The sequence below is a fragment of the Urocitellus parryii genome, chromosome 9 (genome assembly GCF_045843805.1).
Source record: "Urocitellus parryii isolate mUroPar1 chromosome 9, mUroPar1.hap1, whole genome shotgun sequence".
In the NCBI taxonomy this organism is placed as follows: domain Eukaryota; kingdom Metazoa; phylum Chordata; class Mammalia; order Rodentia; family Sciuridae; genus Urocitellus; species Urocitellus parryii.
This window is the reverse complement of record NC_135539.1, coordinates 106,784,805-106,806,318: the sequence shown is the minus strand read 5'-3', so window position 1 is coordinate 106,806,318 and position 21,514 is coordinate 106,784,805. Positions and strand designations below refer to the sequence as shown.

Sequence of the window (21,514 nt, the reverse complement as noted above, 5' to 3'; positions counted from 1 at the left end):
ACTGCTCTACTGACTTGTTTCTTGTTGATTGGACTAGGTCTCCACACCCTGGCATCCTCCCACTGTACTACTGGGTCATTCTCAAGAGGTCACATCTGTGTGCTGGTGTCCATCTGACTTCACAAAGGTTTGTGAACAAATCTTTATAATTGGTTCAAAAAGTAAATCATAGTTTATAGGCTTCTCAGGATTTGTTAGAAAGTGATACAGACTTCTGTTTGAGACTTAAAAGATGTAAAGGTCATGTAAGATCTGTATCAGCATTACTCATACATATTCTGCTTTTCTGTACCAATAGAGAAATCATTATGCTTTAAGGAATAAGGGTGGATTTCTGGTTTCCAAGTCACTCCTCTGAGTATAAAATGAAGTTTTTTAAGCTTAGTTAAAATTTTATCTTAAAATCTAAAGTGATAAAACTAAGGTAAGAACTAGTCTTTTACTTTTTATATGTTATTAATGTGACTTAGAGGTAACATCATGACTATTCTTCACAGTCCAACTTGGTTTTTCACATATAGTGGTCACTGGGAAGTCTTAACATGTTAGCTATCTGTGGAAACTGAAAAAAGTAGATCTGAAATATTTTAGACACTTTAGAAAGAAAATACGCCCCTCTTTTAATTTTTATAATGAATATATTGTGTGAAACTTAAAAACAAATCAAATAAACTAAACCGTAGAAAGGCCAGAAATAAAAACAAGTTTTTTTATATAGAGATGATTTTATATAATCATAGCCCAAATTCTACTCATTCTTTCAACCCCGATTGCCTCTGATCTTTGGGCTAGTCTCTATTTTACAGGAAATCTCACTTCTGTAGAGGTCTCCCCTTTTATGTATGACATTTTGAGGCTTTGTTGCCTATTGTTCCCTTCTGTTTTTGTTTTTGTTTTATCATCCAGAAACTTCCCATGGTCTGGTCTATTCGTGGCATCCCTGATAGCTTTTCAATACTGCTGTGGATTTCTTTTCATTTTTCTATCCCAGTTACCATTTCTGTGATTAGCTTCTGCCAGACAGATTTTTATTGTTGTTGTTTTACTCATTACTTTTAATCATCCATAATTATATCCCAATGACTTTCCCCCCCACCCTCTGAATTTCCAGTAAAATATCCCTTTTAGTATGGGGTATTACACTTCATGGAACTCATTTAGGTGAATTCTTTTTTAATTATTCAGTTATTTATGTCATCTTTTTTTAACCATCACATATTATCCTTATTTCCTATGAGAAAAGACTCAAAAGGAAATAGTAAGGCTGATTACGGGTACTAATCCCACGACCACCTTTTTAAAATTTTTAAAAATAATTGTGTCATCAGACTAGAATTAGGGAAGTAAAATATATTTTGTTGTTGTTGTTTTTGTTTTTGCTTTTTTAAAGTTTTTCTAGAAATATGAGAAAACTGGGTTTAAATGCTAACTCTGCCATTTAACTGTGGTATTTTGAGCAAATAACTATTCGAATTTTGTCGATGAGATTACTTGAGTTCAAGGCTTAAATAAGATAAAGAATGTAAATTTCCAGACGGAAATAGGTACTTTGTAAATAACTATTGTTGTTACTATAGAGTGATCCTGGGATTCTAAGCATTTCTTGTTGAGCAGTTAAATATGTGTGTCTTCTTTTGGCCTCCCAGAAAGGAGAGGAAAAAGTTGCCAGTCTCTTGGGGGCCAGGACTTAAGAGAACGTGTGTTCTTTTTTTTCCTCTCTTTAGTGACTGAAATAGAGAAATTATATAAACAAATGCTGGGGAACAGCTCTGGTACCAGTGGCCATTTGCCACAAGCTCTTCAAGCTGGACTTTCTCTGCCATAAAAGGCTTGGGACCAAGATCAGGAATGGTCAGATATTTTTAAAGGGGCAAAGGTTATTTTTAACTTATTTCAGCCTAGTGAACTTGTTGTTTTCCCAGATTGCTCCTTTACCTATCTGAAAAAGGATCTCAAAGGAGTAGTTTCATTGTACTTGTCATGGCCCACTAGAGTTATGAGCTAAGTATGATCTTGGAAATGATCATATTACTTTAACCAATAAGGCAAAACATACAGAATTTAGAAGAAAATTGCAAAAATTGAATGTTGGTGACATGCACAGATTGATCATTTAATAGAAAGGAAGTGAAAGGGGTATCTTAAAATTACATATTTCTTAGTAAGATAGAAGGTGATAAAGATAATGACTTGCCCAGCTTCTTGAGACCAAATTTAAAGTAGTCTTTTATAGTAGAGTTTTAGGTTAGGTAAGAAATTATTAATAATGTCATATCAACAGAAATTATATAAAGAAGAAACTAGAGAGTTAGCTTCTTTGGAACTGATTTCTTAAACAAGGAATGGAAATATATGATCTTTTGGGTATCATTTTCTATATCCTATTATATAACAGACAAAATAATTCTCCAATCATGAACCTTTAAGGCACATCTGTTTTTTACTTTCTTGTGAATCTCTGATTGAAACTTCATTATTCCCTTCCTGGTTCTCAGATTGCTACGTGCTCTGATGACAATACACTAAAAATCTGGCGCTTGAACAGAGGCTTAGAGGAGAAACCAGGAGTAGATAAACATTCTATAGTGGGTTGGGCCTCTCAGAAGAAGAAAGAGGCAAGAGCTGGCCTAGGTAAGGATATTATGCATTTTCTAAGTTTTTTATGATGTCATTTGTTTAGTCCTATAACATATTATGGTAAGTTATGATCTTGTTTTAATATGTTTGTAAAGAAAAGCACTACCTTTATTTTTGTTTTTGTTTTTTGTTCTCAAGAAATACTGTCTAAGCACTACTCTGTTTATATCTACACAAGGCCCTGGAATACAATGGGGACTTAATCAACAAATATTTATTGAATGCCTATTATGTACTGGTCATTGTTTTCAGTTGCTGAAGACAGCTCAACAACAAACAAAAGAATAAAAGTATAAACAGAGCTTCCATATTAGTATGAGAGGCAATAAATTAAGAAAGAAGTAAAATATGTACTATGTCGAGTAGCAGAAAGTGCTAAGGAAAACAGGAAAGGAAGAATGACCAAGTATGCTGTTGGAATCTTCTATCAGGCGGTTAGGGAGTATGAACAAATGAATGACATTTCAGTAAAGAAAGTGAGCCATCTGGATACTTTGGAGAAAGATATTCCAGGCAGACAAAATAGTTCTTAAAGCAAGAACAGGTTTGACATATTTTCTCTTCTTCAAAGAGGCTAATTTGGCTGTAGCTCCTATGACTGGAGTGGGCAAAGGAGGAGGAAGAGAATAGTAGTAGAAAAAATTCTTTTGGAATTTAGCTTTTATTATAACAGACAAAAAAAAACACTAAGAGGGTTTTGAGCAGAGGAGTATCATGATCTGACTTTTAACTTGATCATTCTTGCTCCTGTATTGAGAATAAACTAATACTAAGGAGATTGGTAAAAGCAGAAAGCTAATTTTAAAAGCTAAAAATAATTCAGGAAGTGATGATGGTGTCTTGGACCATAGTTTTTTATTTTTATTTATTTATTTATTTATTTTTAAGAGAGAGAGAGAATTTTTTAATATTTATTTTTTAGTTTTCAGTGGACACAACATCTTTGTTTGTATTTGGTGCTGAGGTTTGAACCTGGGCCATACGCATGCCAGGCGAGCATGCTACTGCTTGAGCCACATCCCCAGCCCTTGGACCATAGTTATAGCAGAAAAATATAATAAGAAGACTTCAAATGCTGATTTATTTATACGATAGGGCCAATAGACTATGCTGAGGGATCAGATGTGAGATATAAGGGGGAATTTTCAAGGATGACTTCAGAGTTTTTGCTTGAGAAGCTGAAAAGATGGAGTTTCTTTAACCTAGAGAGGAATCCTTGCAGGAGGAGCACTTTCGGGAGGGAAGCTCAAGTTCCATTTAGATAGTATTGTTGGATATGATTATTAGACATCTAAATGGAGATGTCCAGAGACAGTTCAATGTTTAATTCTGTAATTCAAGGTTAGAGTTATAGATTTGGGATTCATTATAGTATAGGTAAAGGTAACTACAAATAGAAAAAAGAGGATAAGCTAGGGTCTAAACTTTGGAGCACCCCAGTGTTTAGAGGGTAGTGATGTGACAATTACCACTAAAGTCTACTGAGCTGACACAACCCAAGAAGAAGAAAAACCAGAAGAGTGTTATACCCTGGAAGCCAAATAAATAAAGGAGACAGATGAATCTGCTCAGATGATTCTGGAACACCAAAGTAGATTTGACCTAAAAACTAACCTTTGGATTTAGCAATGTGGGAGTTATTTAGTAGCCTTAATGAGAGGAGTTTTGGTGGTATGTTGGTGGGCCTGACTTAGGTTGTTCAGGATGATTGGAAAAAAGACCGTGGAGTCTACAAGTATGTATAGCTCTATTAAGGAGTTTTGCTCCTGAGGAAGGAAACAAAAGAAGTAGCCAGAGGAAGAAATAGTTTTAAAATTTGTTGATTTGATTTGTTTTGTTTTAATAGTAATATAGCAATTCATGTAACTGGAAGGATCCCAGAGAGAGGGGGGAAATTAATGCAGGGAATTTTGCTGAAACAGTCTTTCAGTAAGCATGAAGGAGGTACTAATACACAAGTATAAGATATAAGCTTGTGCCAAGAGCATGGAGGGTTAGTTGATCCATAGTGAATAGAGAGAAAAAAATATGCAAGCATAGTGAAAAAAGGTGGAAAGATAGGATAGTCAGACTTATAAAAGTTTTCTTTTGTTCTGATGACTTTCTCAGTGAAGTAAAAGAGTCATCACCTAAGAATAAAGATGAAGGATTAGGTGGTAGAAATTTGAGGACATAAATCTGGAATAGTCAGAGATTAGAAGAGTAAATGGACCAGAGAACTAAAGTGCTAAGAGTCAACTTGAGACTCAGTCTTAATTGAAAGCAAGCATTCAACATGGTTATATTTGCTATGTAGATAAAGGTATACTAAGAGTTGGAGTTAACTAGGGAGTTGGTTGAGCAAAGCAAGTATTAGGAAGTAAGCAAAGAAGTTGAAAGTGACAAGAAAGGATGATTATAATGATTTACTATAGGATTTAACCTGGCAAAGGAGGCAACTGAAGATATAGGGGAGAAAAGGGACAGTATAAAAGTGGTTCTATCAATGGATTAAGAGACCCCAAGAATGAAAGATTATTGGAATTGGAATACAAAAGGGAGTGGGATGATCAAAATTAAAATAATGGTGATTTAAAATCAAGAAATAAATGGCAGGTGAGTAAAAGAACAAGATAATTGTAGAAGGATGTCAAGAAATTGAGAAACCAAGATATTAAGCAGATCATATATGTGGATTTTGCTGACACCAAAAATTGTCAGGGAATATGTTGATGAAAATAACAATGAACCAAGAGCAAAAATTTTCAAGCACTGAGCCACCCTATGTAACAAGGATCTTCATGTTTCAATAAATGTACAATAATAAACTAAAAGAGACATCAAGGCCTAAGGTTATTGAAGAATTGAATGTGAGACAGGGAAAATATAGTTTTATTTTTCTAATGATTTATTTAGTCACCTACAGGATGCAGAACTAGACTTCAGAGGAGACTTTTGTTCTCCATCTACTTTCTGTAATGTCTTTAAAAATCCCTACTTGTTGGGGCTGGAGTAATGGCTCAGCGGTAGAGCACCCACCTTGCACATGCAAGGCCCTGGGTTTGATCCTCAGCACCACATAAAAATAATAAATAAACAAATAAATAAATGTTATTGTGTACAGCTACAAAAAAAAATAAAATTAAAAAATAATAATAATAATCCCAGCCACCCTGGAGGCTGAGGCAGAGGATTACGAATTCAAAGCCAGACTTAGCAACTTAGCGAGGTCCTAAGCAAACTCAATGAGATCCTATCTCTCAAAAAAAAGGGCTGGGGATGTGGCTCAGTGGTTTTAAGTGCCCCTGGGTTGAATCCCTGGTACCAAAAAAAAAAGTTTGTTTTCTTAAATTTTTATTTTGTTGGTATTACAGTTTAATAAGAAAACTAATTCTCCCTACATGAATAAGAAAAACAGCAGGCAGTCCCCAGATTCCCAAATCTATAATTTCCTATTCCCAGAGGCAACAACTTTAATATCTTTTAACTGATTCTTTAGTATATATATGTTTGTCTATACCTCTAACAAATGTGTAATTCTATGTGGTTTTTGCAGTTTTCAGTCTTATATGTTAGCTTATTTGCTTTATGACTTTATTTACTTTGGCCCACCACTATCAAACCTGCACACTCTCATTCTCCTAATGTAGAGTCATACTTGTGATTAGCAAGATAAAATTCAGTTGTTTTTAGCATACTCAGAGTTGTGAAGTCATCGACACAGTCTAATTCTAGAATATTTTCAACACCCAAAATGAGGGTTCAGTTTTTCTGCCAATACTTGTTACTGTTTATCTTCTTTATTATATTCATTCTAGTGGTATGAATTGGTGTCCTGTTTTGGTTTTTATTTGCATTTTATGATGGCCAGTGATCTTGAACATCTTTTCACGTGTTTCTTGGCATATTTTCTTTGATGAGATGCCTCTGTAAGTCTTTTGCCCATATTTTAATTGGGTCTTGTCTCTCTAATGCTGACCTGTAAGCATTTTTTTATATATTCTAGATAGAATCCCACATTGTATAGTGATTTTCATATATTATCTTATTCTTTAGATTGTCTTTACATCTTTTATTTTTATTTATTTTTTTAATTGTCAATGGACCTTTATTTTATTTATATGCTGTGCTGAGAATTAAACCCAGTGCCTCACATGTGCTAGGCAAGTGCTGTACCACTGAGCCACAACACCAGCCCCTGTCTTTACTTTCTTGATGGTGTCCTTTGATGTATACAAAACTTTCTAATTTTTTTTTTAGTTTTAGGTCTGATTCACTTTGAGTTTATTTTTGTGTATGGGATGAGGTAGGGATCCAGATTCAATTTTTTTGTATGTAGATATCCAGCTTTTTAGCATCAAGAGATTATTCTTTGTTTTTTGGGGGAGGGTACTGGGGATTGAATTCAGGGGCCCTTAACCACTGAGCCACATCCCCATCCCTATTTTGTATTTTATTTAGAGATGGGATCTCACTGAGTTGCTTAGTGCCTCACTTTTGCTGAGGCTGGCTTTGAACTCTCATCCCATCCTCCTGTCTCAGCCTCCTGAGCTGCTGAGATTATAGGCGTATGTTACCGGGCCCAAGATTATTTTTTACCTTATTGGATTGTCTTAAAACCCTTGCCAAAAATCAATTGACGATGAATATGTGGGTTTATTTTTTAAAAAAACATTTATTTTGTAGTTGTAGTTAGACACAATACCTTTTATTTCACTTTTTTATTTTTATGTGGCACTGAGGATCGAACCCAGGGTCTCAAATGTGCGAGGCGAGCGTTCTATCACTGAGCCACAACCCCAGCCCTGTGGGTTTATTTTTGAGCTCTGAATTCGGTTTCATTAATCTATATGTTTATCCTCATATTGCATTGTCTTGATTACTATAGCTTAGTACTAGGCTTGAGATCTAGAAGTCCTTTTAATTTTCTTTTTCAGAATTGCTTTGAGTATTGTGGGGGTTTTTCAATACAAATTTTAGGATCAGCTTGTCAGTTTCTGCAAAATATCCAGCTAAATTTTGATAGGGATTACATTGATTCTATAGCTCAGTTTTCAGAGTAGGGCCATCTTAACAATGTTAAATCTTCTCATCCATGAACTTGGAGTATCTTTCTGCCACCTGTCATTATCTATACTTCTCTAATTTTGGACAGTCTGAAAGAGAAAAATTATATGAGGAAAAATGCCATTAGTATTCCTTCCCATCACTCAACACTTAATTTTAAGTACATTTCCAAATATTTCTTGATATTTTCCCCTTGTTTTGCAGAACCATAGTTTTACTGTATCTACATTTTGATTTCTTGAGACTTTTTCCACTGAACTTGATGTTTTTTATGTATTTCATGGATTATCTTTTTGCAACACTACTTAAAGTATTCCACTAAATAAATGTGGGATATTTTAAGTAGTGTTTCAAAAAGATCATACATGAAGTACATATTCTTTTTCAATATTTTGTTAAAAGTTGGGTTTTTTTCTCCCTTAATTTAGGGTCCCCTTTTCCTATTAAAATAGTTCACCAGCAGTGGAATTCTTATGTTAACAGCTATAATCACTTTTAAAATTTATGACGAAAAAACTAGATATTTTTAGTTTATCATTAATTATTCTTAGTTTTAGAAACCAAGTCACGAAAAATGTTACACAACCAAATTTAGACCATAATAACAAAAATATTTAGCCATTATTGAGTCTTCACATAGTTGTTCTAAGGACTTGCTTGGATTATATTATTTAATTCCCAAAATAATTGAAACTGAAGATCAAGTTAGACTTTCCTCAGATCACACAGCTGTGAAGTTGTAGTAGAACCAACCTTTGCTGATTCTAAAGCAGCTGCTCAGAAGTACTCTGCACTACTGCCCCCTTTATGACCTAGCAGAGCAAAGCAAAGTTCAAGTTGAGACTAAACCAGTAGTTATGCCTAGATTTCTCCATTTTGGGGTAATGGTTACACTGAAGAACACTATAGACCTGACATGGGTGCCAAAGGATGGCACACTGGCCATTTGACCCTCTAAGCAGCTTCTGGCAACAGATTGGCTGCTGCTAACCACATTGTTTTGAAAATTATGTTCCTCTGCTTTCCAAGCTACTAATTAACACTCTAGTCCTTCATTGCTGTCCTGGGCTATATTATTTTCTCTTCTGGCCATTTTAACACACTAACTGGAAGACTTTAAGTGCCAACAAACAGCCTGTCTTCCCTCTGCCCTATTTTTCCCAGACAGTACCTGCTCTGTCACTTCCTCTTCTTTTAGTGTGGTTGAGTTGTAGATAACCATAGCACTGTTGAAGCCAGTGGTCTCAATCTTTACTGGACATCAGAACCATTTGTGAGGATTCTAAAGTTTATATGTACCCAATGATTTGATTCATTGGGACTGGGGTGAGGCTAAGTACCTGCATTTTTATAAAGTCTGTTGTCTTGTAGCCAGGATTGAAAACCTCTGGAGTAGAAATTATTGAATGGCAAAGATGTTTATCCTAATGTTAAAGAAAAGTAAACCTTACCTGTTCTATCTTAAGTGCTTGCTGGAATTAAGTCAGCAAGATAATTAAGAGACAGTTTTCTAATGCCTAGGCTCTCACCATTATCCTTCTCAGCAGTAATGAAATTTGACATTGTTTAACAGTTCCTTGTTAGTAAATACAGGAGCACTGGGCCTAGAGATGAGTAAATCATCATTACCTCCCCCTCTTAGTTCACAATCTAGGAGGCAGATGTAAAAATTATAGTATATTGTAAACATTTCTTCTAGCTGTTCTAAAGGAGGGTCCTTTAAACAGGAGAATTTTTGCCTGACAAGAAGGGGCCAGGAAAACCACATGAACAAAGACAGATGCCACAGTACACAGCTTGTTGAGGAAGCAGCAAGTAATGTCTTGTAATAGGACCCTAAAGTAGTATAGTATAAGTTTGGAAAAGTAGGCTGTGGTCAGATGGCTAATTTTATAGAAGGAAGCTGCAAATTGATAATTAGCAAGCTCTTTGCAATTCCTCAAAGGAAACTGGCTTTCAGAAAGCCTTTAGGCTAGATATCTGCTGGCCATTAGTAAACACTCCCGATGTGTGCCTTGCCAGTCTATGCTTTATGTCTTCAGATCTCATACAAGGTTTATAAGGGATTGATCCATTTAAGTAGGTGAAAAACTAAATGGCGTGTCATTTTTAAATGTATAGGCCAATATAGTGACATACTACTCTTGTTAGAATGCAGCACATCTATGTATACTTGTATGAAGAGATATAAAGATAAAAAGTGCAAGTTGCAAAACATGTACTATATAGTTTAATTCATTAAGTTGATTAGGTTTTTAAGGTATAGCTTTGTATGCACCAATAACAAGCACATAGAAAATTGTGAACCACCAAGAATATAAGAGTGAAATGTAAAGGTTGAAAAAAGAACTAAAAATTTGCTTTTTTCACCTTCCCCATTTATACTGTTTAAATTTTCAATCTTCTATCATCTACTTACTCTTTAAGAGTTCATATATGAATACATGATCAACATAACTCCACATCAGTACAACCACAAAAATGGGAAATTATACTCCATGTACAGATGATATGTCAAAATACATTCTATTGTCATGTGTAACTAAAAAGAACAAATAAAAAAAACACATTCTAAGGGCTGGCATTGTGGCTTAGAGGTGGATCATTTGCCTAGCTTGTGTGAGGCAGTGGGTTCAATCCTCAGCACTTCATATAAATATATGAATAAAATAAAGGTCCATCAACAACTGAAAAAAAATACATTCTAAAAATATATATATATGTTTAAATTTAACCCCCAATTTTTCTGACCTTCAAAGTTGACAAAATCTTTTCTTTGATTCCCCCCACTCAGGGTCATTATATTCTGAAAAATGAGAAAATGACCCAACTTTCCAACACATCAGATATCTGCTAGCCATTAGTAAACACTTCCAATGTGTGTCGTGCAAGTATAAGAAACTTAGGTAACTGATTTGTCCCTGTGTCTCTTCCTTCTCCCCAACTCCTGCCTTAGGACTTTTTGTCCTAAATACCCTTCAACCCATTTAAAGGGAACAATTGACTGTGGCAGCAGTGCAGTGGCTATTGACCTGCCCTGAGGAGTGCAGCAAGTGAAAACTTCCTTTTCTACTGAAATATAATGGTAATCAAGCTTTGGAACAGGAATGTGAGGACTGAAATAGGGCTCCATGGATGGGTCACTGTTAAGAAGTCCTTTTGTAGCACATTTGACAAAATGAGGTTTTCCAATAGTGATCTTCAATGAAGAAGCAGGATCACTTTGGCTAGTTCTAAATGTGTGATCGATGAAAAAAGTTTAGACAATCTTCAACTTGCTAGAATTTCTCTGTCCCAAGGCAAGACTGCTCAAGTAGTGAAAAACAGGATATAAAGGACAGGCTAATAAACTTACTAAAGATGGTACTTGCAAATCTTTACATTCTTGCTAAGGGACTGCATTTTTTTATCAGCCCATCCTAAATGCAGTTGCATATAAATGCAGTTTAGTAATTAAGCTCAATTAAATGTCTGAGTTACAATTCAAAGACTTTGTGCCTAAAAAATGAATAGATGTCATTTCTTGTTATTTGAAGACAGAAACATTGTTTCAGAAATCTAGAAGACTAAAGAAAGAAACAGAGAAAATAGAGTGTCATCTGTTGTAAAGTCAAGTCTGAGGGAAGAATCATGATGATAAGAATGTGTCCAAAATACTTAAAGTTGTGTGTAAACAAGGGGACAAGGACAAATAGAGAAGAGACCTGTTCACTAAGTTTGATTTTGTTTAATAGATAGCAAGGATTGAGAGTCTGAATGTTCTTTGGCATTCTTTGACTTATGGAAAATAATCATTTGTAAACTAAGCTGGGGGGGAACCACGTGAGGTCTGATAACCTTAACAAGTAAGTGATGGAATTTCTTCTGGTCGAGATATAAACTACCTTCATTCAACAGATAAGGAAAGATGTCAGTTACAAATGATCTGCTCAGGTCACATAGTAAGTAATCATGCCAGGTTTTAAACCTGTGCATTTCTGTTGAAGAGCCCCTGTGCAGTGCCTCTTGCCTGCATCAATAAATAAAGAGTATATACAAGAATGCCAATGGTAGCTTCACATATGAAACTGAAATTTCATTAATAACCTCTGTCTTATAGTTGTATCCCTCTTCAGTGCTTATTAATGTGCTATAGGGAACCTATATCTTTACACTTTGTTGCTATTAAATATGGTAATTAATGAGGGTATCCATGTATACGTACAAGCAAGTTACTCTTTATTTAAAAATGGCCAAAGACCTGAGGAGACATTTATCAAAAGAAAACATGAATGGCAAAAGGTATATTTTAAGAAAATACCCAATGTCACTAATAATCGGGAATATAAATTAAAATCACAATGACATACCACCTCGCACATGATAGAATGATTTATCAAAAAGACAAAGTAACAATAACAAGTATTGGTGAGGATGTGAGATAAAGGAACCCTTTTTATACTGTTGATGAGAATGTAAATTAGTAAAGCCATTTATGGAAAACAGTATGGAGGTTTCTAAAAAAATTAAAAATGGAGTTATCATATGATCCAGGAATTCCACTTCTGAGTATATAGCCAAAGGAAATAATCAGTATGTGGAAGAGACATCTGTACTCACACTTACTGCAGCATTATTCACAATAGTCAAGGTATTGAATCACCTAAATATAAGATATGAAATCAACTTAAATGACTATCAACAAATGAATGGATAAAGAAAATGTGATATATATACACATATAAACAATATATACTCATAGTTTTTACCTGTTCCCTGGTTAGCCTTTAAAAGGGATGAAATTCTGTCATTTGCAGCAACATGGTTGAACCTGGAGGACATTAAGAGAAATAAGCCAGGCACAGGAGGAAAAAAAAAAAAGCCCACATGATCCCACTTATATATGAGATCTAAAAATGCTGAACTCAGGAGCAAATAGAACAGTGGTTACCAGGAGCTGGGAAGGGTAGGGAAGAGAGAAATGGGGAGATGTTGGTCAAAGGATATAAAATTTCAAATATATATCTATATATATATAGATAGATAGATATATAAAAGAAATGAGTTCTGGAATTTATTATACAGCATAGTGTCAATAGTTAATAATATACTATATACTTGAAAATTGCTGAGAGTATTGATTTTAAATGTTCTCATCACAAAAAAAAGTGTGTGAGGTGGTATGTTAATTAGCTTGATTTAATAATTCTAGATACAGATATCAAAACATCACACTGTACCTTATAAATATATACAATTAAAAAAATTTAATAAATAAAGAATCCTTAGAGAAAATCTTACTAAGTAATATGTACATTATAGTCTCATTTTTATATAGAAAACTGTTGAGGTGTATAATATATATCACATGCACAAATATAAAAATGCTTGGGTGCTTTGAAATTTTTCTTTGTATTTTTCTATGCTTTTTTAAAATATATATATATTTTTTAGTTGTAGTTGGACATTCATTTATTTAGTTTTATGTGGTGCTGAGGTTTGAACCCAGCGCCTTGCATGTGCTAGACGAGTGCTCTATCGCTGAGCCACAACCCCAGCCCCTGTATTTTTCTGTAATTCGTAGGTTTTTAAAAGTGTATGTTTTACAACAGACTAATTAGGAAGCTGGCAGTGACAGGAAAGGAAAATGCTAAAGGGCGTATGTAGTAGGAATCGACTGACATATATAACTTACTAGCAAATCAACCCTTGGATGATTAAATGAGCTGCAATTTTTCTTGGTGAGAATATTTAGCTTTCTGATTTTCATGTTCTTCTCTTCGTTTTTCAGTAACAGTAACGAGTAGCCAGAGTACTCCTGCCAAAGTCCCCAGAGTAAAGAGCAGTCCGTCTATTTCCTCCCCATCATCTGCAGCTTGTGCTCCAAGCTGTGCTGGAGACCTTCCTCTTCCTTCAAATACTCCCACATTCTCTATTAAAACTCCTCCTGCCAAGACCCGGTCTCCCATCAGTAGAAGAGGCTCTGTCAATTCTGTCTCTCCCAAACCACTCTCATCTTTTAAGATGTCAATTAGAAACTGGGTGACCCGAACACCTTCTTCATCACCACCCATCACTCCACCTGCTTCTGAAACAAAGATCATGTCTCCAAGAAAAGCTCTCATTCCTGTGAGCCAGAAGTCATCCCAAGGAGATGCTTGTTCTGAGTCTAGAAATAGAGTGAAGAGGCGGCTAGACTCAAGCTGTCTGGAGAGTGTGAAACAAAAGTGTGTGAAGAGTTGCAATTGTGTGACTGAGCTTGATGGCCAAGTTGAAAATCTTCATTTGGATCTGTGCTGCCTTACTGGTAACCAGGAAGACCTTAGTAAGGACTCTGTAAGTTCTACCAAATCAAGCAAAGTTGAAGGAGCTGGTACAAGTATCTCAGAACCTCCTTCTCCTGTCAGTCCTTATACTACAGAAAACTGTGGAACACTACCTCTTCCTTTAAGACCTTGTGGAGAAGGGTCTGAAGTGGTAGGCAAAGAAAATAGCTCCCCAGAGAATAAAAACTGGTTGTTGGCCATGGCAGCCAAACGCAAGGCTGAGAATTCATCTCCACGAAGTCCATCATCCCAGACACCCAATTCCAGGAGACAGAGTGGAAAGACATCACCAGGCCCGGTAAGTAAGAAGTGATGTAGAAGTTATATTTCATAACTTGAAGAGGGACCAGATACAGATCTCAAGTCAAAATGCTTAAACGAAAAGAAAGCAAATTTATCCTTAGAGTTGCCGAATTTAGCACATAAAAATACAGTACAAATTTTGCATGGAACTTATTTATATTACAGATTTTTTACCCAAAAATTATTTATCTGAAATTGAAATATAACTGGGTATACTGTCATTGTATCTGGCAATCCTGTTTACTTCCATTAAAATCCCTCCTTTCAAGGTTTATACTCTTATTAGTCTTGTTGCCAGGTTTGCTAAACCCTTCCTTGTGCTCCAGGATATCAAATATCAATTCAGAAGTATCTCTCCTTTCCTATTAGATAGATATGCTGTCCTTTTTTTTTTTTTTTTTTTTAAGTCAATATAGCTGATATTCTTGGGAAAGTTGCCAACATCCATAAGTAGATTTTCAGTTTGTAATTACATTTTATGGTTATTTAATGTGAAGTTTAGATTCTTACAAAGCAAGTAAAGTACCAAATCCTAGATTTTTATGACTTCTCCCCAATTTTTTCTAGTTATCTTGACCACACCATTGTTCTTAACTGCCTATATCTACTCTTTTAAATATTCAGTAATGCAGCAAAATTTTACTTACCATTTTAGGACTCAAATTTCATTGTTTGACATAATATTTAAAGTAGATAATGTCAATAACAGATACTGTTGGCAGAACCTTGAAAAGCATATAGACTTAAATGGTAGACACAAAAGAAATTGTGAAAATTAGGTGAGCTAAAAGCACCAGTCAGAAGGAATAGAAAATGCCTGTGAATTTGCAGGTTAAGTGGATATGGGTTAAGGAAGTTTCCACTGTGGTTTATGATCTCTTCTGTGTTAGAAGTAGGTGATAGGATGATTGAAATCCAATCCAGGAATCAAGATCTGCCCTTTTAAAGGGTGTAAGCTAGGTAGTAAGTATTCACATCCTGTACACATTATCATGAAACATATTCCATAATTTAAGAAAAAAACAAATCGGAAATATTTGACAGCTTTTAATATGTATACTTTAACAAACACCTTGCTAAAGAAAATGAGAAGGAAAAAAAGCTATTGGGAATTTTTCCTTTCTTTCTTTAAAATTATGACTATTCTTTGGTCCTAGCCAAAATTCTTGTTTTTCAAGGGAGTGGTTTCAGCTGTGTTTTAGCAGAAAGTAATTTCAATGAAAAATTATTTTTGTAAATATGTAATTCTTAAAGACTTTTTTAAATAGTGCATTTATTAATTTTTTGAAGTTTTTTTTTTTTAAGAATTTGGGCTAAGGTACAGCACCTGCTTAGCGTGTACAATGTCCTGGGTTCAATCCCCAGCACCACAAAAAATAATAAAATAATTTTTTTCTCTTTATACAATAATAATATAGAATAGTCTGGTTTATAGGCTACATTTATTTCATTTATTTCAAAGAGGTTGATAATTGTAACCACTTCAATTCCTTTTAGGAGATTTAACTGGTAAATATTTTCTGTTCACATGAAAAAATCTATGCTTTTCTTGCATATTATCTATTAAAATTTTACTATTTCATTATAAATCAACCAAAAACACATTGCCATCAAAAGTAGTTGGGATTAAAAAGCTGGCTTATTAAAATAGTCAAATTTCTAGGCATCTTAAATTAATATACAGTTAGTGCTAATGTGCTAGGTAACTTTGGATTTTATCCTAGGAAGAGTCTCTGAAATCTAAATTTTCTTCTTTTAGGTTACCATTACTCCCAACTCCATGAGGAAAATCTGTACCTACTTCCATAGAAAGTCCCAAGATGACTTCTGTAGTCCTGAACACTCAACAGAATTGTAAATTCTAATCTGAGTGAGTTAACTGAACTTAATTCCACTAAAACAAGGTGCAAAGACAGTGACTTCGTAATTCTGGTCTTTAAGAAAGCTGCCATCCTTTCATTTTTTTGAGAAAAATCTTTCAACTCTGAACAATGTACCTAATCTGGTATACTACCTAGTGTATATGCAGCTTCCTCAGAGTAAGTGCTGTGTTTAAATTTCATAAAGTAAATTTGTCATTTTTGTAGCATTTTGAATGAATAGTCTTTACTTTTTAAATTATGCATATTCTCTATAATAATAACATCCCAACTCATAGAGGCACAAAACAGGACATGTCTCTTGTCATCCTGAAACTTCCTTGCATAGTAGAAAGTGCTGGCAGCCACAGCAGAAGGCCTGTCTGTGAAGGCCAACTGCTAAAGGACTCTATGGAATATCCCTGGATCTGTCCTGCCTCAAAAAACTATACTTTTGTTTGAAATATATAATTTTTCACTATGCTTTCGTGGGTTTTCTTTAAATATATGCAAAAATGTGATATTCAGATAAATACATTTATAGAGGTTAAGTGTTTTTAAAAGTCTTTATGTAAATGCAGCGATAAATGTCAACTCTTTCGAGAAACTAGGAGAATAACAATAGGAAACTGGGTTCATCTTTTTTCTCCCAAATATATCTACCATATGAGATTTAAGTTTCCCTTATTTTTACCAAGCTATGTATGTTATCACCCAACATCACTTTCTATAGTTTGTGATTCTTTCCATTTAAATAGAAGATGTTTTATAAAATCAATAATCATACAATAAAGCTAGGGCTTTAATTTAGGTTTATTCCTCAGCACTAGGGGCTGCATCTTTTTAAAAATTAAAGAAAAGGTAACAATTTCTTATTGGTATTTCTATAAAATATGATAGCTCTGAACCAAAAATCAAGAACCTGAAGAATGAAATCTTTCTCTTCATGTTCATAAAAGCAACAGCCTTTTAGTATTGCCCTGAGCCAAAAAAAAAAAACATGAAACTTCCTCTGGATATTTAATACAGAGAATTAATTAACTAACTCTAAATAATATGCAAAAATATCCTTAACATTTCTTCCCTTAAAACAATTGTGCGTTGTTTATTTTTAAATGAACCATCATTTTACATATTGCCACTTTTTACCCTCATGGAAAGAAGTTTTATGAATTTAGTCTGTACTTAGAAGGGATTCTCCTTCCAGTTACAAGAAATTCATTTTATTAGTATCTAAGAGGACTGTGTAGACTTTATTCCTACTTTTGTAAAGGTTTTAAAAACTATTCTTAATGCAGACTCTTTGATTGTTTTGCAATTGTAAATTAAGCTTGTAACCACCAGGACCACATAGGTTAAATATAGATTCTCTATGGAAAAAAAAATAAAGAGAAGTCAGAGTAAAGGAAAGTCAAAACCAAGCACACCATAGCCTTAACTGAGTATTTAAGAAATCTGCTTATATTTAGTGTTTAATTTTTGAGTGTTAGGAAAGTATGCCAGTGCTAACTCTCTTGCTTTGAAAACCAGTGTGGAGAGTGGAGGGAAATCCTTGGAAAAGGATCAGTAAAGTAGATGATTTTGTTTGTGTCTGCACATCTTCTGGCAGCACTGTGGAGTGAAATTGGGGTAAATGTGGCTGTCAGAAACTGCCAAGAGCCTTTGGGTGTAACATGGCCCACTTGGAAAACTAGTACTTCAAATGGGTGCCAAAGATCAAATGTAATGAGATAATAATTATCCCTGCCTGTGTCAGTGTCAGACTTTGAGCTGATCCTGAATAATAAAGCCTTTTACTTTATCTGATATCCTTTTCTGAACTTTTTACAGAAAACTATAAGTCCACACCAAAGAACTATAGTAGGATTCAAGAATCCCTTCTACTTGTTCATTGAATAAAATTTGTTTATTCTCATGGAGATGATGTAGTTCAAACTGAAAGAATTTTTAATGAAATACATCTTGCGTGGTGGTCAGATGATAAAAGTTTAAGATGGCTTGGATTACTTGGTAAAGGAGGGTGGGGTGATGTAGTTTTTTTTTTTCTTAAACAGTATTTCCAGCCCAAACTTTTCCAGTTGAACACATTCGAAGCACTATTACTATGATGCTGTATTAGAGTTTCTTTTTGGTTATTCAACAGAGGCCCCTAACTTAATTTTGTGAAGGTTGGCTAGCCCCTTAAAATGTCTCTTTTATTTTGGGCTGCACATTTTAGATAATTTCTCAAGACCACTTGTAGCTACCCTTCTTTTAGGGGTTGAGAGAGGGGTCAGCTTTCCACACTCATCCCCATCTCTAATATCTTAAAATTGCACTGAGATTTTTGGGACACACTGAATAGAAGGCATTTTTTTTAAACTTTAAATGCAATATGGATGAATACAGCCCACTTTTTAAGTTGTGTGTATGTGTTGCTTTAACCCTCAACTTAAAGTTAGCCTACTGGCCATGTTCTTACATAGGTCATATGCCTATTGAACATCTGCTTGAGAGCTTATCATTGCAGACACATGTACTATATGTCTGTTTTGCTGCTTTTCCTAGTCTCAAGAGGGTCTGATTTCCTTCTACGCTCCTTTTAAAGGAAAGGCCAACTAGTCTGACAGAATCATTTCCACAGCTAGATAATGTAGGCAACAGTTTACAAATGTGTCTAGACTGGATGAGAACACTGTACTAGAAAGATTGAATTGATATCCTCTCTAGTAATTGAGCACAAGTGGTCTGCTTCATAATTCTGTTCTAAGGGCTGAATGCAGGCCCATTTGAGCTAATGCTTATCAGTAGATCTCATGCTTTTCGGATGGTAATTCTTTGCTTGCCTTTCATTTGGATCATGCCATATTACTGATAAACCAGTTTATTCATGAAATCCTTGGAAATTATGGGGAAACCTGCATTATGCATTAGTCATTTAAGTTCATTGGTTCGAAGTTATTGGTAGGCCAAACAATATTTCGTTGAACTGGAGGTGAGTTTAATGCTTTACTAGATCTGTTGCCAGGAATACAAGCCTAACTTGTTACACAGTAACCATTTTGTTGTCCTAAGTGACAGAAAATCTGTTTTATTTGTGAGCTATGTTTGAATGCATGCTGAGAAGTTTTAAAAGAACGATATGAGGTAAATTCAGCCTTTAAAAAATTACCTGAGCATGTTAAGCAGCTTGTTCATATAAGTTTCCCTATAGCAAACACATGCCACAAAAATAAGAGATGTTATATGATTAAAGAATAGGCTTGTTTGATCCTAAAAGCTCATCCCTCTCCCTTCCCTGCTAAGCCAGGAAAGGAGATTTCAAGCATATATAACAAGGTTCTTTATTTTTAATTTCAAAGTTTTAATATTCCATTTATTCTCTATTTCTTTTTAATTTCCTTAACTAGCCACATGCCCCTTTCCCTTTTGCCATTCTAAACAGTTTGTATTTAAACTATTTTGTCGAATATGAATAGCAATAGCACTTATCAAAATGCCTTTGATTAGAAGGAGTTCAGTTCAGCTAACATTTATTCATAACCTGGGTGCCAGGTAATGGCACCTGGTCTGCAAAGAGTTCTTCCCTTTATTTTTAGTTGTCAAGGGAGTCACTTTATCTATGGCACTTCAATAAGTAAAAGTCAGCATTTAAGAGAAACAGATCAGCTTTTTAAGTCACTTGAGTGAAGTTGTTTGGAGCAGCTATTAAGTATCGAGTGCTATTTTAGGTGCAATCTATTCCCTCCAGGAACTTATTCAGTTGCTGCTTAGAGTACCTGTAATTTTTCAAAATGTTATGGTTTGGATTTTAAAAATCCCCTTAAGGCCAGGCATTGAAGACTTTGTCCCTGAGGTGACACTATTGGAAGGTGGCTGAATCTTTAGGAAGTAGGGCCTACTAGAAGGAAGTTAGGTCACTGGGGAAAAGAGGATATTGGGACCCCAACCTTTTCCTGTTTCACTTCCTGACCACCATGAGGTGAGCAGTTTCCTATGTCATGTATTATTGCCATGATATATCTTGCCACCATAGGCAATGAATTTGTGCCAATGTTACAGGCTTTTTTTTTTTTTTTCCTGTTGAAAGCTTTCCTTATTTTTAAAGTTGAGGTCTAAAAGTCATACCAGTTAGCCCATTTCTTTAGCAACATGTTACCAGATGATGTTACTGAAACAAACAAAAAAACTAAACCATCTGACTTTGCTATGTTGACATGGAGTTAGCAAATATTGTCAGACCACATCACTCAATAATCATTCAGCACCACTGAATGATCTACTTTTTTCCCATCCCCTGCAATAGGCTCAAACATTTCAAGAATTATTTTAAAAGAAGAATAATGAGAGGATTTATTAAATGTGACTGTAAAATACTTACTAGTGGTTCAGAAACAAAAAATTAAAACCCAGTGGTCATTGGCATTTCTCTAATGGGTCCAAATTTAGACCAACAATTAATTTCAGATTGGAAATGTCACTGACTCAAAAGCCTTCTTGGATTTAGAAAGCTTTATAGGCAGTAGACTAAGAGTCCAAACATCCATGTCTTCACAAAGGTATTGACTGGAGCCGGGTATGGTGGCATGTATCTGTAATCCTAGCAACTCAGGAAGCTGAGGCAAGAGGATAGCAAGCTCGAGGCCAGCCTCCACAACTTAGCAAGACTTCGAGCAATTTAATGAGACCCTGCCCCCCCCCCCAAAAAAAAAGGGTTGAGTATGTAACACAGTGGTAAAGTACCCCTGGGTTCAATCCCCAGTACCAAAAGGAAAAAAAAAATATATATATATATATATATATATATATATATATATATATATATATATATTGACCAGAAGACAAGAGGAAATAAACATTAATAACTTAAGGAGGTTGTGTTAAACACTTCTCATCTCCCTAGAGTGGCTTGTGATTTGGATTATCCTATGGTATCATCCTCTTGCTTTCCTCTTTACTAATAGATATGAGTAATGTGTGAAGCCGGGGTTCTGGGTTTTATTCGCACATGGACTAGTTATTTCTCTCTGTATTCTGTGGCTAAAGGTATCATCTCACATGCCTACCCTAGCTAGCCATACCCACTCATAAACTGAGTGTTTAGTACTAGTCATGGTATATAGCATTATTGCACTAAACCTGAAGGTTTCCTGGATGCTGCCTGTTCTTTCCTCTTCCTGCATAAAGTCAAATTTATGATTTGGATGGGGTGGGGTGGAGTGCAGTACTGGGGATTTAACCTAGAGCTTTCTTTTGCATGCCAGGCAAACACTCTTCCACTGAACTATATACCCCAGCCTTTTAAATTTTCTTAATTTTGAAACAGGGCCTTATTCAGTTACCCAGGCTAGCCTCAAACTTGGCAATCCTCCTGCCTCAGCCTCT

The 21,514-nt window shown here is 35.0% G+C and overlaps 1 protein-coding gene across 2 annotated transcripts in view; it reads left to right on the top strand.

The window, feature by feature from the left end:
- Dtl (denticleless E3 ubiquitin protein ligase adapter) overlaps window positions 1–16,149 on the top strand; it is a 41,191-nt gene extending 25,042 nt beyond the window's left edge. For both annotated transcript variants that reach the window (XM_026387473.2, XM_026387472.2), the window contains 4 exons: window positions 38–127; window positions 2,496–2,631; window positions 13,454–14,286; window positions 16,051–16,149. In XM_026387473.2, the coding sequence (XP_026243258.2) occupies window positions 38–127; window positions 2,496–2,631; window positions 13,454–14,286; window positions 16,051–16,149 (1,158 nt within the window). The remainder of the gene's footprint in view (window positions 1–37; window positions 128–2,495; window positions 2,632–13,453; window positions 14,287–16,050) is intronic.
- Window positions 16,150–21,514: the final 5,365 nt, after the last annotated feature.